This window comes from Eptesicus fuscus, chromosome 18 (assembly GCF_027574615.1).
Source record: "Eptesicus fuscus isolate TK198812 chromosome 18, DD_ASM_mEF_20220401, whole genome shotgun sequence".
Lineage (NCBI taxonomy): Eukaryota > Metazoa > Chordata > Mammalia > Chiroptera > Vespertilionidae > Eptesicus > Eptesicus fuscus.
The window spans coordinates 6,007,625-6,024,475 of record NC_072490.1 but is presented as its reverse complement, the minus strand read 5'-3'; the positions used below and the strand labels follow the sequence as shown (position 1 = coordinate 6,024,475).

At 58.7% G+C, this 16,851-nt stretch overlaps 1 protein-coding gene across 1 annotated transcript; it reads right to left on the bottom strand.

The window, feature by feature from the left end:
- Positions 1 to 117: 117 nt before the first annotated feature.
- VILL (villin like) lies at positions 118 to 16,189 on the bottom strand. Its single transcript, XM_008154934.3, has 20 exons — positions 16,092 to 16,189; positions 13,829 to 13,892; positions 13,544 to 13,618; positions 13,037 to 13,242; positions 12,188 to 12,296; positions 10,757 to 10,867; positions 10,323 to 10,522; positions 9,846 to 9,924; positions 9,642 to 9,740; positions 8,883 to 9,021; positions 8,468 to 8,568; positions 7,066 to 7,203; positions 6,791 to 6,949; positions 5,713 to 5,892; positions 4,994 to 5,145; positions 3,975 to 4,119; positions 1,522 to 1,716; positions 1,301 to 1,372; positions 797 to 1,096; positions 118 to 336 (listed from the first exon to the last, which is right to left on the bottom strand). The coding sequence occupies exons 2-20, from the start codon at positions 13,889 to 13,891 to the stop codon at positions 223 to 225; spliced, it is 2,637 nt and encodes an 878-aa protein (XP_008153156.2). The 5' UTR covers position 13,892; positions 16,092 to 16,189; the 3' UTR covers positions 118 to 222.
- Positions 16,190 to 16,851: the final 662 nt, after the last annotated feature.

Sequence of the window (16,851 nt, the reverse complement as noted above, 5' to 3'; positions counted from 1 at the left end):
ACGAACCCCTCCGTGGAGGCGGGTACAGAGCGACCACCCCCTCCAGCCCCACAGGCCCTTTCCCCAGAGGCGGACCCGCGGAGTGACCCCGACGTGAAAGCGCACGCACCACCCCTGTGAGGGCCACGAGCTTTTATTGATGGGTTGGGGGGCTCAGGTCCGCTTGGGGAGCTACCGCGGGGGCTCAGCCACGGGAGGGCCCTGGCGGGGCAGGGCCTGGGCTCAGAAGAAGCCGAGCTGCTTTTTCTCCTGCTGCTGCTTCCACTTGGCCATGCTGTAGAACTCCTCCTTGGACTTGCCAAAGACGTCTTTGAACTCAGAGTCTGAGAGGTAGAACTGTGGGCCAGGGAAGGGGGGCCCCTGAGCCCAGAATTCCGTCCTGCCCAGAGGTGTCACCCCAGGGCTCAGGGCTCCCCTCTCCCATCTCCCTCTGCCCGCCGCTGTCTCTGGAACACACAACTCCCTGGACAGCCCGCCCACTGCCCACCCTCGGGGTGTCGTCACCCTAGGCCAGTGGTCGGCAAACTCATCAGTCAGCAGAGCCAAATATCAACAGGACAACGATGGAAATTTCTTTTGAGAGCCAACTTTTTAAAACTTAAACTTCTTCTAACGTCACTTCTTCAAAATAGACTCGCCCAGGCCGCGGTATTTTGTGGAAGAGCCACACTCCAGGGGCCAAAGAGCCGCATGTGGCTCGCGAGCTGCAGTTTGCCGACCACGGCCCTAGGCGCCTCCAGCTTAGTTTTAGGTGTACCAGGGCGGGGGCAGCGAGTGGCGGGGTCTCGGCACCTACCTCCTTTTGGGCCGGGTCCACGCCCTCCGGCAGGTCCTTGGCGGCCTGGTGCATCAACTGCTTGCGGGACAGGCACCCGTTGGCCACGGGTCTGGGGCTGCTTTGGTAGCTGTTGGTGCTGGTGCTGGTCTTGGTGCTGGTCTTGGTGCTGGTCCCGGTGCTGGTGCCGCTGCCGCCCGCCTTGGGGCCCAGCTCCAGCTCTTTTTCTGACCTGTCCTGGGGGCCCCTGGGGGCCTGCGGGGCCACGGAGCCTGTCCTGCTGTTGCTTGGCCATCGTGACAGCCGGAAGTTGTTGACCTCCTGTCCGGAGAGGGGACTCAGGCTGGGGGAGGTGGGGGGTCGGCTCCCACGGGGAGGCCACACTGAGCCCCCTGGCCCTCTTGCCCCCAGCTGCAACCCCTGCCACCTTCCAGGGCCTGGCTCCCCCCTTTCCCGTTCTGCCCATCAGGACCACGCCAACCGAGCGCAGCCCCCCGGGGAGGCCTGGGAGGCCCCGGGACTCACGGCTGTTATCTCGGCGACAGCAGACACTACTTCCAGGCTGCCCTCCACCAGCTCCCTGTGGGACTGGTTGTTCTGGGGGCAAGAGTCAGAGAGGGGATGAGAGGGAAGGGCCTGAGGACAAGACCCGGCCTTCCCACCCCACAGGCAGGGCAATGCCTCCTCTCAGTCTGCACAGGGCAAGCCCCCCTCCCCTGGATTAGGGTGGGGCTGGGGGTTCAGACCTCGCTCTCGGTCCACTTGTAGGGGTCCCACGTGAGGAACCATCCAGTGAAAGTGGGGGGCTCATGGCCCTGCTTGACCAGCACGATGGGCGTGGCCTGGCTCCGCCCTGCCGGATGGGTCTTCAGGTACTCCTGGCCCCAGGCCACCGCCTCCTCCTTCTGCCTGGCTGCAGCTTCCCCGAGCCACAGGAAGATCTGGGCCACAGAGTGGGGGGTGGGGGTGGGGGGTGGGGGAGGGGCTGCCAGAGCTGGCCGCATCCTTCCCACCCCTGTCCATCGGCTGGTCTCAGAGCCCCCAAAACACATACCAGACACACAGCAGGCTGGCTGCCATGTCCACACACCCATAAACACTCCAGAAGGTCACAAGCATATGTGTATACATGCATTCAATCCACACATATTTACTGCGTACCTATGGGGGGCCAGGGGATTCAATAGTGAGAGAAAAAAAAAAAAAGACAAAAAATCCTTGCCCTTGCCAGAGCTTTCCTTTTACTGGGGGAGACAGAAAACTGTGTAATATATCAGATGGAGGAAAATAAGGCAGGGAAAGAATATAAGCGTGGTGATGGTGGAAATAATGTAATTTTAAATTACAGTCAGGGGAGCCCTACTGAGAAGATGACATTTGAATCAAGATCCCAGGGCGAGGGGGCAAGTCGTGTGTATGTCTGGGGAGAAAGTGTGACCGGAAGAAAGGACCAGTGCAAAGGACCTGAGCCCCCCGCCCCCCCCCCCCCGGCCTCTTGGAGGAGCGGCACAGAGGCCATCGCGGCCGAAGTGGGGCAGGCCCGGGGGAAGTGGGGTTGCCAGGCCATGCAGGGCTGTAGCGGGGGCTTTGGCGTTGCCCGGAGTGACATGGAGGTCTACACGCCTCATCACATTCATAGACTGTCACAGACAGTGACGGACACACACACAGCATCACAGCTACACAGACACAGTTATCCACGGCCACAGTCAGACGGCAAATCACGGCCACACACTGTCACCCACAGTCACACGCCGTTGTGCACAAAAACAACCGCACTCGATTACACAGTCGCACACATGCAGCCTGAAAAACACAGGGAGCCCCAAACGCGATTGCATCTAGCCACACAGAAGTTATCCGGCCACGCAAATGCAGTCCCTCAGAACAACAATGCGGTACCACCTCACACCTGTCAGAATGGCTACCATCAACAAATCAACAAATGACAAGTGCTGGCGAGGATGCGGAGAAAAAGGAACCCTCCTTCACTGCTGGTGGCAATGCAGACTGGTGCAGCCACTGTGGAGAACAGTATGGCGTTTCCTCAAAAAATTAAAAATGGAACTGCCATTTGACCCAGTGATCCCACTTCTAGGAATATATCCCAAGAAACCAGAAACACCAATCAGAAAGGATATATGCACCCCCTATGTTCATAGCAGCACAATTCACCATAGCTAAGATTTGGAAACAGCCTAAGTGCCCATCAGCAGATGAGTGGATTAGAAAACTATGGTACATCTACACAATGGAATACTACGCTGCGGTAAAAAAGAAGGAATTCTTACCATTTGCAGCAGCATGGATGGAACTGGAGAGCATTATGCTAAGCGAAATAAGCCAGTCAGTGAAAGAAAAATACCACACGATCTCACTCATTTATGGATAATAAACAACATTATAACCTGATGAACAAAAAGATAGATACAGAGGCAGAGAAGCATCGAACAGACTGTCAAATTACAGCAGGAAGGCTGAGGAGTGTTGCGGGGGTGGGGTGGGAGGGTGGGTGGTAAGAGATCAACTGAAGGATTTGTATGCATGCATATAAGCATAACAAATGGACACAAGACACTGGGGGGGGGGGTTGGGGTGAGGGCATGTACTGGGGGGTAGGGGAGGCCTGGGGAAGGTCAATGGGGAAAAAAAGGAGACATATGTACTACTATTTGTAATATTTTAAACAATAAAAAAAAATGCTAAAAAAAAAAAATACAGTCACTCAGTCACACCCACAGCCAGTCGGCCTCATACACATACAGTCTCAGTTGTGGCTGGTCTGGCCAGTTACAGGCAGTAACTTGACCACATAGCCATTCCACACAAAGGCAAACGCATCTCACATTCACACATGGTCAGTCATTCAATTGACAGTTGCTCACTTGACATGGACACACATCAGTCACCTGGAGTCAGACACCATTTGAAGGCAGAGGGAGCTACACAGAACTACAAAGCCAGTCACAATCGCACACACGTTCCCGACCACAGTCATAGTCTCCCAAAGGCTGACTGTGATAGTCATCCAGGGTCTCACACTCTTGGTCACACAGTCTGTGCACACTCGGAGTCACAGTTGCACAGACTCACCTGCAGCCTTACATGTATTCATAGGGTGAGGAACACACCAAGACACGCTCGCACCCGGTCACACAGATACAGACACACCCCAGTAGGGCAGGGGCGGCCGTCTCACCTCTTGCCAGGCGTCCAGTAACATGACATCATACTTGTCCAGGTCCTCTTGGCTGAAGAACACCACTTCCATGAGGACCAGGTGGTCATGATGGCTGGAGCACTCAAACAGCCGTGGCTGGAAGCCGGAGACGTCCTCGGGGAGGCTGGCCAGTGTGGGCACAGGCCGTGAGGGGTACGGCCTGGGCCGAGCTAGCCTGCAGCACAGGGGCGCCTACCCCAGGGGCTGGCCCTCCTCTGAGTCCACCCGCCCTGCTCCTCTCTGGGCCTGGTGTCCCAGTCTGTCAGTGGGGAAAGCAGATTGGGTGATTTGTCTAGCTCCAGCCAGCTGTGGCACGAGCTGTGCCACCAGGTTTCCCAGGAGTGGGCACCAGAAAGGGACGCTGGCTTCGTGGGGTGGCCTGAGCCGGAGCCCTGCTGTCCTTGGCAGAGAGGAGCCCCTGGTCCCACCCCTTGGGGATCAGCCTCAGGCCCAAGGCGGGAGGAGGGAAGTTAGGCTGAGAGAGGGCGACAGTGCTACTTAGGAGCTCAGGAGACTTGGGGGAGTGAGGTGCATAAACCGGGTCCTGCAGACAATACAAAGGGCCCAGGATTCAGCTCCCTCCTCCCTGATACACACCCTTGTGCACTTAAACACCACGCATGTACACTGTCCTTGCACACCACACACACACACACACACACACACACACACACACACAGCCCCACCCTCCTGGGGACTGTGGGCTTGGGGAATGGCTTCTGCCAGTGGTCCAGGACTGGGACCATGCAGGGAGCACATTCAACCAGCAGAGGGCACCACTGCCCTGCTCGCCCTGCATCTTCCTGATGCAAGTTACCCAGGGCTGGGGAGAGAAGCTGGAAGGGGCTGTGTTCTTGGGACCCCCTGGGGTGGGGAGCCAAGAGTCCTCAGTTCTAGTCTGGCTCCTCCAGCTCCATGTGTGACCCTTAATTAGTCCACCCTCTTTGGGCCTCAGATTCATCCTTTGCGTAAGAACCACCTCCTCCCCACCCTGTCACCTCTTGTTGCTGGGGTAGGGGGCCCGGCCTCCCAGGGCCTCCCAGAAGTGGGGAGGCTCCTGACCCTCCAGCACCGTTTCCTTGTCCTCGTCGTTCTCAGAGATGACAGTGACTACCTTCCGCGCCATCTCACGCTGGTCCCCGCTGCAGCCCTGGCAGGCAAATAGTTGGGTCAGGCCCTGCAGGGGAGGGGTCTTCACCGCCAGCCCCACAGCCGCCCACTCACAGGGGTGCGAGTCACAGGACGCCTAGGCTGATGGGGAGGGGGGGCAGGCGTGAACAAGGGATCGCCCTTCCTGCCCCCTCCTGGCCTCTGTCTCCCCAGCTGATCAGGATCACAGGGACGGGGACCTTCTCTGGGTCCAGAGCACGGGCTGGGGACTCCCAGGCTTGGGGATCATTTATGGTTTAGGAGGCTGAAGATCAGGGAAAATTCTGGCAAAGGCCTCCTCCTTTTCCCAGGAGACGTGAGAAGGGGTAGGCTCCCTACTCCAGGCGGGAGGGAGGGGAGGCAGCCTGGGCCTAGCCTAGCTCTGACCTGTGCAGCCCCAGGCCCCCCTGTCACTTTATAACTTCCCCCAGGTTCCAGAGGGGACTCATGCTCCCCGACCCCCTCCAGGCCCATCTAAGGTTGGACAGAAGTCTGCATCCCCTGTGGAGTGGCCCCATCCCTGCCCGGCACCACTGCCCGGGGCCGGAGTGGTCAGGGTTGGTGGTACCTTCCCAAACCAGAGGTAGCAGATGCTGGCGGTGTCCAGCAAGAAGATGTCGCTGGAGTTGAGGGCGGAGGCCCGGGCCGGCACCTCCATGGTCCTGGTGTTGTAGCTGTCGGTGCCTTGCACGTGGAACAGCCTCGTGGCGGATGCTGGCCGCCCCTTCCCACTGTGCCTGGGGCTCCCCTGCAGGAGGGCTAGGCATCAGCTGGGCAAGGGCTCCCAGGGGCTGCTTCCCCCCCCCCCCCCCGCCCCAGCGGGGGACAAACTGCCTCGAGGCCCAGGGATCAAGCTACCACTGTTTTTCTGGACCCTCTGGGTGTGGAGTGTGAGGAGTCCATTGTCTCTAGGGTAGAGCCAGGCCTTTCTAACTGGATCCCTCGCCCCATCTCCAAGGAGTCAGGGCATAACATCGTCCCCCCAGCTGGAAGGCAGAAAGTGGGCACCAGCTTCCCCCCCCCACCCCCGTGTGACCCCAGGCAAGGTCCTGGCTTTCCATTAAACTTCCTCCTCTGTGCTCCTGCTTTGTGGCTGGCTCTGAGGACCGAGGATGGCGGGCGGGGAGTTAGGCAGGGATCACCCTTGGAACTCCTGGGCCTTGGACAAGCACCAAGAAACCAGAGTGGGGGCAGGTGTCAACTGGGCCCTGGCCGGAGAGGTGATAGCATCTATATATATAAAAGCCTGATATGCTAAGTGTCTGACCGAGCGGTTGACCAACCTGTTGACCAACTGGTCACTATGGGGACAGATGCTCTGGCCACCAGGGGACAGATGCTCTGACTGGTAGGTTATCTTGCTGCTGGGGTCCGGCTGACTGGGATTGGGCAAGATGGGGCCAGACACACCCTAGAGCCCTCCTGAAGTCCCTCCCCTGGGTCCTCCCCAGTCACCAGCCACCGGCCCCAATTGGCCCCGATCAGGACTGGTGAGATGGCCCTGATTGGCCCCGATCGCTGGCCAGGTGGAGGGACTTCACCCGTGCACGAATTCGTGCACTGAGCCTCTAGTGTATATATATAACGGTCACCGGCCCAGGGAGAAGCCATGAGGCTGCGGCCACAGCAGCAAAGGTGGGTCCTACCTGGAAGACCACCATCTGGCCCTGGAAGATGGCAAAGAAGTGGGGGGGCTCGCTGCCCATAGTCACATGCGCTTGCACCAGGGCTCCATGGTACATGAGGTCCAGCTCCTCGGCGTTGCTCTTCAGAGCCGCTTTCTCCTGTTTGGTGGCCTGGTGGCTCTGCAGACAGGGGCAGGGGCCGGGGGGAGAGGGCCTGGAGCAACTCTTACAAACCCATTCTCAGATCTTCAGCTCTGGGTCTGGGAGGTGCCTGCCACCCCCTGGGGCCTGCGCACCTGCCACAGGTACAGGATGTACTGGATGTGACCCATCCTCTGGTATGTGTAGAGGACAAGGTAGCAGTTGCCTGCACAAAGCTGTCCATGGAGCTTGGGGTCCACGGGCTGCCTGCCTAAGTCCTGGATGCACCACACCTGGGGAACAGGGACCAAGGGGCACAGGTGGCTCCTCCACCCCAGCTCACCCGGTGCCTAGCCAGGAAGCTCTCAGCCTCGTCTGTGCAGGCAAGGGGCTCGACCCCCAACTCTGCACCCACCCCATGCTCTGTGCTGGGCTTGTGCAAGGATCTGCAGCTGACCCTTTCCCCCGGGGGGCCCTGGGACCCCCCCACACACACACACACACTTGTGCTGGGCTGTTCTCAGCCAGGACTCTGAGTCGGCATGTGGTGCCTGGGACAAACAAATGGTGAGGACTCCAGGGGCTGCCAAGGCTGACCTGCCCCCTGCCCCACAGCACCCCCAGCCTGACCCCATCAGCCACAGCACGGGTGAGGGGTGGACAGGTCCTGGCAGAACTGATCGCAGCTCAGGCCAGGGCAGCGGGAGCTGGGCAGGAGCAAGGCCTTAGGGCTCTGGGAGAAATTCCCTATTTCAAGGGTCACTTGACAACACAAAGCCTGTGCAAAGACTGCAATGAATACTCTTCCTCACACTCAACAGCGTGATTTCTTGTTCCTGTGGGTAGTGGGCAGGGCTCTGGAACCAGGCAAACCTGGCCAAATCCCAGTCAGCCTATGTGAGCTTCCCTTTTCCCACCTGAAGGGGGGGCTAACAGCGCCCACCTGGACATGGCAGGAAACAGTGCCTGGGCATCCTGTGCCCACACAGAGCTGACAGCTGCCACTGGGGGAGGTTCCTCCGACCAGAGCATCCAGAATCCTGCCTCTTGCCTGCCAGGTATGTGACTGTGTGTTGGGGGTGTGGGGCTATGACTGATCATGGGACTGTGTCCCTGTGTTGGTGTGTCCCTGTGGGTTCGGGGTTGTATGTGACCCATCATGTGTGATGTAGAATTTGTGCAATTGATTCTTGCCGTTGTGTGCTGGGTTGTGATTAAGTGCAATTACAAGGTGTATGTGTGTCTGTATTATCATAGGTATGGCTCTCATGCATATGACAAAAGGGCACAAGTAAGTGTCCGAGGGTTACTGTGAGCGTTATGTGAGCGAGTGGCCATGTCTGTGTAGGATGGGTTAGGCATGATATGAATGTGCTGTCGGGAGGGTGTATGCATATGTACCCACGCCCCTGAGTGTCCCTTTTTGTGCGTAGATGTGTATTTGAGAGTAGTGGGGTCGCTTTAAGCAGCCATACCGTTCACCTGAAGACAAAGCCTACCCCCTGCTGTGTGCCCATTTCCCCTGTCCTCGCAGCCCCCCAAGCCAGGGCCCCTCACCTCCACCTTCCCAGAGCCATCGTCCACCATCCTGAGTTGGGCGGCTAGCTCAGGTTGGCTGTGCAGTTTGACCACGTCCAGCTTTACCTGATTCAATTTACCTGAGGGTGGGGCACAGGTTACAGGCGCCTCTTGCGCTGTCCAGGCCCCACAAGCCCCCTCAGCGGCCTCCACCTGACCCGCCCCCATCGTTCAAGAGCCTCCTCCGGCCACGCCCCCTCACCCATCCAGCCCAGGCTCTGGGTGCCGCCCTACAGCACCGCCCCAGGCCCCGCCCCACCGCCCATCCCGCCCACAGGCCACGCCCACAGGCCACGCCCCTCACCCATCCTGCCAAGGCTCTGGGTGAAGCTCTTAAGCCCCGCCCAGACCACGCCCACAGCCCCGCCCCCGCAGCTCCGCCCCGCCCACTCACGGAGCAGTCCCAGGTTCTTGTTCTTGTGCGGCTCCTCAGACCAGGTCCGGAAGAGCTGCTTGAAGGCAGCGGACTCGGCGCCCTGGTTCAGCACCTCCACGTTGGTGTAGGTGGGGTAGCCCTTGGCCTGGATGAAGCCCTGGGGCGGGAGCCAGGAGACATCCATGTCCGAGGGCCCCCTGCTCCCCGCGCTCCACCCGTGGGGACCTGCCGCTCAGGCTGCAGGGCCGGCCGAGCCCTGAGCAGCAGTCATTAACCGAGCTCACGACCCGCTTTTCGGAGCTGGCTCTGCCGCTAGCGACTTCTCCGAGGTCTCTGAGGACACGCAGGGTCCCTTAGTCCCGGTCTCAGGAAGGCCCCGCCATGAGCCTGTCTTCCCTCCTCGAAAAGGAGTTGGGGGGGGTGGCGCCCAGTGCCCTGGGCTCATCAGACTTCAAGGCAAGGCCACATAGTCCTTTGACACATGGTTTCTTGGGTGCTAACTGGCCCCCCCACCCCTCCCACATCGGGGCTCCCAGGGCAGACCACATGCCTCCAGTTCCCTAGAGAGGGCCCTGTGCCCCCCTCAGACCACTGGGCAGAGCTGCCTCTCCTCCCTCGGACAGGGAGGTGTGTCTCCAGGCTTAGCTCCATGCAGGGCCATGTCCTCCATCAGACAGGACACGGATGTCTCCTGGCTCAGACTGCAGGGAAGGGCTGCCTCCCCCCCAGCACCAGGGCGGCGCTCTGGCCCTCGGAGACAGGCCCCCACAGCCTCACCAGAGCCTGGCTGAAGGAGATGGTCTTCTCCTGGTGGCTGGACCTGCGCCCCTGCCACACGTAGATCTTACAGCCCCCATGGTCCAGGATGTAGCACTCCTGGGAGCAAGAGTGGGGCTGGTCAGTAGGTGGTCCAGGCTGGGCAGAGGGGACGGTGGGGTAGGTGGGGGACAGAGAGGGTGCCTGGGGCTAGGCCGGCCTCACCTCCTCATGCAGTAGGTCTTGGGTCAGTAGGCGGGTCGCCAACTCCTGGATCACCAGGTCCTTATCCTTCTGGTAGACACTGGGGGGCAGGGATCCAGATGTGGTCAGCTCAGCCTCCAGCTCAGCCTGGCTCCTCACCAGCTATATTCAGCCCCCCTCCCCCGTCCCTTGACCCCCCAGGCAGATGCATGGAGGCTGGGGCATTGAGGTGAAGTCTTCATTTCACTGCAGCCTAGCTGTGGAGCCTTAGGCAACCACCTGGCTTTTTCAGGGCCTCAGTCACCCTGTCTGTACAATGGGTTTCTCTAAGGCAGCTGTGCAAGAGTATAGGTTTGGCCCAAGGTCCCACATGGCCTGCCCCAGAAGCCCATGAGCCCTTTCTGAAGGGCTTTCTGGGACCCTGTGCTCTTGCTGTAACGGTGGGCATGCAGGCCTGGCCTCTTCTACCCGCCCTGCCCACTCCCAAGGTCTGCTCACTGGTAGAGGTGGACGCGGGCCTTCTGCAGCTGGTTGATACTTCTGCTGGGAATGGCGGTGTACAGGCTGCCCAATCTGCGGCCCAGCACAGCTTCCATGATCTCCATGAGGCCAGTGGCTTTGAACTCATCGTCCACCACACCAATCTGTGCACGCCCAGCACGCTCCCTGTCCTGAAGACTGCAGGTCAGGGCCATGGCCTGAGGGAGAGGACCTGGTGGTCAGGGCTTCCCCAGCATGCCCCTTACCCCTCAGACAGCCTCCTGGGGCCTTCCTGTCACCCAGAGGGACCACCAGGGCAGGGTCTGGACCCCGTCCACATCTAGTAGTTGCTTTTCTGGTTGGAGCTGAGAGCCAGGCCGGAGAACGGACCCCTGGAGGACCACCCCTCTCCCCACCTCCTGCACCCCTTCGTTCCGGGGGCAGACACTGACCCGTGCCTTCTCGGAAACGCTGCTCTTGGGCCCGTTCCACTGGATCATCACCTTGCCCAGGTCCAGCAGGAAGATGTCGTCCTTATTAAAGCTTTCCCAGGAGAGCTCCACCTGCCAGAGCCAGGAGGGCAGGGCGGGAGGCGGGGCGTCGGGCCTCCAGCACCCGAGTGGAGGGGTTCCCCAGCCCGGCCCTACCTAGCTCGGGTATGTCACTTGTGTACATGAAGCTGTGTGCAACTGTATGCGCGTATGACCATGACACGACCACTGTGGTGTGCAGGCGTACATCTGTGCAACCATATGGCACCCTGAGGGCCACTCCGTGGCTGTGTGCATCCCTAGGCACGGGTGGCTGCAGGGAATGCTGCATTTCACAGGGCGGACATGACCATGACACTTGCACGCAATGCATGTCTGTAGCTGTATATGCACACATGTATACCATTTGGGTGTGCATGTTTACCCATGTGTGTACATGTACCTGTATATATGCGGGGAACACAAAATACGAACAAGTGTGTGGGCTCATGGGTGATGGTGTCTGTGTGGGGAACAGTGTGTTATCTATGGATAAGCATAGTTAGCATCCAGAGAGTAAACCGTTATTCGGATAATGGGCAAAGACTGGGGCTGCATGGTGTCCCTGAAGGAGCAGGGATGTGGGCCCCTGAGTCTGTGGGGGACAGTGTGTGAGCCTGTGTGGGATTGTCTTTGAGTCACAGGGCTGCCACATGCCGTGTAGACATTAACGTGTACAGCTCAGGTCCATGCACATCATAGACATCCAACACCTGAATGTTCATTGCACCAGATTCCTGTCGGATGGCAGTAAAAGGTCTTGTTCTACCAAGATCAGTATTTCCCACTAATTTTCAGACAGATGGACGTAAGGGCACTCAACGCACTAGAGTGGCCCCAGGGCTAACAGTGGGAGACAGTGTGCGTGCCTACGGGTGACAGTGACAACGTGTATGCGAATGTGGGGCTGTGCACCCCCACCCCAAACCACGCTTCTCCCCCTGGTACTGCTTAGAAGGACCTTCCAGGTGCACCCTCTTGTCTGCCTCGCCCCTCTTCCCACCCCAGCTTCTTACTATGGCCACGAGATGATGGGGAAACAGAGCGTCACAGGGGCCATGGCAGGGGTGGGGCCTAAAACCTGGCTCTGCCTTCTCTCCTCATTCAAGATAGGCCTTAGCACTTTGTAAGTTATATACACGTCTGATCACTATGTTGTACACCTGAAACTAATACAATATGTGCGTCAGCTGCGACTGAAAAATAAATTTAGAGAAAAGATAGCTCATCTGGGAATGATGCCAGCCCATGGTCCCCCTCCCCCCTCCCCCGGCACCCTCTGCACGTCCCTGCGCTTCAGTACGCGAAGTCCGAGCTGACCCAGAAGTCCAGTGGCATCTCTGGTGTCCTCACCTCAGTGGCTGACACGTGCTTTCTCCCTTTGATGAGCAGCAGGCGCTGGATGTTGTACATGTTGGTCTCCACATGCTTGAGGGCAGAGGCTAGGCCTCCCTTCCTGTAGCTGAGGAGGGAATGGGGTCCCTGTAAGAACATACACTGCCATGTGCAGGAGTGAGTGCAGGCATGAGCACATGCATGCACACAAGTGGGGACACACATGTGCGTAATACATGTGTGCAAGTAGATATGACCACGTGTGCAAGCACGTGGCTACATGTGGTGCAACAGTGTGTATGTGTTTATCCATGTGTTAACATGTGGACACATGCATGCATATATACATGTATACCTGTGGGGGCATAATGTGATCTGTTCATCCATGTGAGTATAGATGTGAGTGTGTGGAATTCGGGCAACAACATATATGTATGTAGGTGAACATTTCATATAAATGGAATTATATAACACATGATATATGAATTACCACATTTTACTTAGGTATTGATGAGTGTGTGTGGGTATGCCCATCTGTAGGTGAACATATTTAGAAGTGGCATGTTTCCTGCATGTGCATGTACACATGTGTGTGTGTGTTTATATATACAGTATATGCATGTATTAGATTCAACTGTATAAAACAGAAATGATCGAACATTGGCCATTTCCTATGGTTCAACCTAATGTATTGCAACTATTAATTCAATACATATTTACAGCAAAAGGCATGTTTGTACTGGGCACAGTAACACAAAAGCAAACTCAGAACATGGGTGTCCACTCCGGGGTGTGTACCGAAGAGAACTGAGAAACACGCGTCCACACCAAAACTTGTACGCAATAATGGGTGTTGGCTGAACTCACATGACCCCTGGGCGGAAGTAACTGCAGAAACAGTCGGATTCGTGGCCCTGCACCTCCCGGTGCTGCACCGTGGCGCCATCCAGGGTCTCCCGTAGGTGCTGCACAAAGGTGCCCGCCGCGCCCTGCGCCTCTTTGTCTGCCTTCTTTCCGATCCAGTAGTGCAGGTCCTTGGGCGTCCCCCGTGTGGCCCTCAGGCTCTGGGGGACCTAGGGCCCAGGAGTTTGTGGGTGGGGAAGGAGCTGAGGTTCCAGGGTGGGGGAGGGGCTGAGGGCTAAGGCATGAGTGAACACTGAGGTCAAGGTCCGAGATGTGCCCAGGGCCTTGGGGAGCACGGGCGGGGGACCGGGAATGGGGAGGAGAGGGCGAAGAGGCCTCCGAGGCCGCAGCCCCTTGTGGGACGGACTCTAGCAGGCCTCTTCCCGGGGCGGAGCTTACTCTGCACCAACAGACTCCTCACCTGGGCCATGCCACCCCCTCCGACAGACTCCCCAGTTCCCCAGTGCTCACGTGGAGGACGACGTAGCAGTGTTCCTCGAAGAAGTTCCCATAAGCCCCCTCGGGCACGGGCACCAACTTCAGGTCCTGGGAGAGGAAGGTGCCTAGTGACAACTCAGGAGGCCCCCCCCACCTACATACACACACACACACACACACACACACACACACACACACACACACACACCCATGGCCCTCTGGGGTGGGCGGGACTCTGAGTTGAGGCCCAGAGAAGCCGAGTTCCGGAGATCACACCCATTCTGTGGCACAACACTGCTGGCCGGCCATGCCCCTCACCTTAAGGATCCAGATTTGGAGGTCCCTGTGGCTCTCGATGTCTGGGAGGCTCCCGATGTCCATCCTAGGCCAGACGGGAGCGAGGAAGGAAACCAGAGCCAGAGTTCTCAGACCCTGGCCTCCAAGCAAGGACTCGCCCTGCCTGCAGCTCTCCGAAGCACCTTCCTCATAGCCCTTCACCTGCCGGTCCTTAGGAGGGCTCTATAAACGCACAAACGCCCGCGAGCCAGGACAGTGACCGCAGACGGCCACACAGAGGCTTGGCAAACAGGGACGTGGTTTGTCATCCGTGGTTGTGCTCTTGAAACAGGACTGAGCGCTGTGGGCAGGGATAGGCTTTGGACATAGGGACATCCTCTGCAAACAGTCGGGAGTTAGAAACAGGCTATGCAGACAGCCAGACAGCCAGACAGCGGATCTGCAGTGGACAGTGATAGGTTATGCAGAGAGGTCACGGCTCTGCTAGTGAGAATAGAGTCTGAGGCAGGGACAGGCTCTGCAAACAGGGACAGGCTCTTGAAACGAGACTGAATCTTACGGACTCAGACATGCTCCGCACACAGGGACGGGGCTGCAACCAGGCAAGAGGCTCTGCGGACCGTTAGGAACAGGCAAGGCAAAGGGACCAGGCACCCGCAGAGAGGGAGAGGCGATGCGGACAGAAGAAGGCTGGGCACACAAGCACAGGCTCTGCAAACGCGGACCACAGCTTCCTCAGGAGGAAGAACAGGATGCAACAGGCACAGGTTCTCCCAACGACAATGAGGTCTGCAGCCAGGGACCGTCCCGGGGAAATTCATTCAGGCTGCCAACAAGCAAAGACGGTGGATGCCGAAAAGGACTCTGCCAGCAGCCACAGGGTCTGCAGGTCTGGGGAGCTTTGCAGCCTGTGGTTGGGGACAAATCCTCAAGACAGGGGGGCAGACCACGTAAGGGACAGACTCTGCGGACATGGACAGGGAGGTGGGGAGTTAAGGTCTGCAAACAGGCACAGCATCTTCGGTCAGAGAAACACTTCCCAGGCAGAAGCAGGCGCTTGAGTCCGAGGCCCTTTAGGCATGGCCAGGCTCTGCAGGGGTGGGAGGGGGAGGGTGGGGCCGAGGGAGGGGGGGATGCAGACTGGAAGCCAGCCTCCAGGGAGATGGGAGGGGCCTGGGCAAACATTCATGAACTTGACAATGAGATCCAGGCTCTGAAAAAAGACCCAGACACAGGCCTCTAGAGACAGGACTTGCAGATAGGGAGAGGTTGGCCAAGCCCACACAGGCTCTGCAAACAGACAGGCTCTGTATCAGGGAAAGTTCCTTCAGAGACGGGGGTTTGCTGAAAGCAGCCGGCAGGGAAAGGAGCTTTGTGATCAAGCACAGATGCCGCAGACACGGGCTAGCTCTCGCAACACGGCGGGGCTCTGAGAGATCCCGGGTTCTGCAAACAGGGACAGGCTTTCTAGAAAGGGACGGGCTCTGGAGACAGGCTCTGCTAGCGGGGACACGTGGGATTAGGAGTGAAGGGTGCAGGCGGGCACCGGCTCTGCAGAACGTCACGGTGCTCCCAGGGGGACAGTGACCCCGACCGTGATAAGCTCTTCATCAGAAATAGGTCCTGCAAGCAGAGGCCGTTTCTATCCAGGGAAATGCAGGCAGCGGCCTTGGAAAACGACACAGACGGGACCAAAAGGGCTCAGGTTCTGGAGACAGAACCAGGCTCTGAAACAGAAACAGACCCCAAAGACGGACAGTGTCTAGAGACACTCAGAGGAGACAGGTTCTTCCGACGGGGACAGGTGTCGTACACGGGCAACGCTTTGCCAACAGGAAGTGTCTTTAGGCAGAAAGGCGTGTCCCCGACAAGGACCCCGGACAAGCTCTGTGCAACGGGGCAGGCTGCACACGCAGAGCCGCTTCTGCAATCACGAAGCCAGGCTCGCGCACAGGGAGATAGGGGCACGCTAAGGAGACCCAGGTTCTGAAAACAAGGCTCCGAAAATAGGCTCAGGGCAGACACAGGCTCCTCGGACAAGACAAAAGCTCTGCAAACTCAGGACAGACTCGGCACGCGGGGCTCTGAAGACGCGGACAGGCTGCGGCGAGCGCAGGCTTAGCAGCCGGGAGCCGGGAGCCGGCCGGGCAAAGCAGGCACAGACACTCTTAACCCTGCAAACGGAACCGAACTCCCGAACTCGTCAGAAGCACAGACTCTGCCAACAGCCCCTTGAGTGTGTGCCCTGCGGTTCCAGGGGAGAGAAGCGCGGAACGGGAGGTACCTGGGGAAGAACGGGCTCTCAATCCTGTTACGTCTCGGCAGGTGACTCTCAACTACCCCAGGCTCCCCGGCACCACTCTTCCGGAAACCTCTGTGTGAGGTTTGCTCATTCCTCCATCCGTGCAAGTTCTTTCCGCATCTGACCTAAATCCTGCTAGCTGCGACTTTTCTTCGTTCTGCTGCTTTGCTCACCAGACCCAGAAGTCGCTCCTTTCTGACTTTCTCATCCCGAGTGGCCCTGGCTCAACTCATCTCCCCGCCCCGCCCCGCTCCACCGGGTCTTATCAGCGGGAGGGACACCCTTGGCCCGTGACCCTGCGTGACCAGGGGAAGCAGCCGGAGCAGAGATACAGAGTTACAGAAGCGGAGGCCTGGCGTGGCAGGTGCAACGAAGCCAGCCCAGAGGGCAGGGCGCAGGCCCTGGGGAGCTCGGAGTTCCCTGGGGAACACCCACCTCTCAAAGAGGGCCACGGTGGACCTGAAAGGGGAGGGGGAGGAGGGGGAGGGGAGGAAGGAGAAGGGAGGAGGGAGAGGGGCGAAAGCAGGTTTGCTTGGAGCCCGGGACCCCTTGGAACACACTCTGGAGACCACGTGGGCTGTCGGTATGGATTCCAGAGGCCAGGGGCTTGTCTTGGTTACTGCCTGCTCCCAGCTGCCTCTCCCCCGGCAACTAGCGGTTGAATGAGTGAAACCTGTGGCCTGGGACTGCCCCGAGGGAAAGCGGGGGGGGGGGGGGGGGGGGGGAGAAGGAAGGTCACCAT

What these genes read in the sequence shown, in the direction of transcription:
- VILL (XM_008154934.3), bottom strand. Translation starts at nt 13,891, where the DNA reads ATGGACATCGGGAGCCTCCCAGACATCGAGAGCCACAGGGACCTCCAA. An exon ending in TACTTCCGCCCAGGGGTCAT is followed by an intron (nt 12,297 to 13,036) that starts GTGAGTTCAGCC and finishes TTCCCTCCTCAG; the next exon opens with CTACAGGAAGGGAGGCCTAG. An exon ending in TACTGGACGCCTGGCAAGAG is followed by an intron (nt 1,717 to 3,974) that starts GTGAGACGGCCG and finishes TCTGTGGCCCAG; the next exon opens with ATCTTCCTGTGGCTCGGGGA.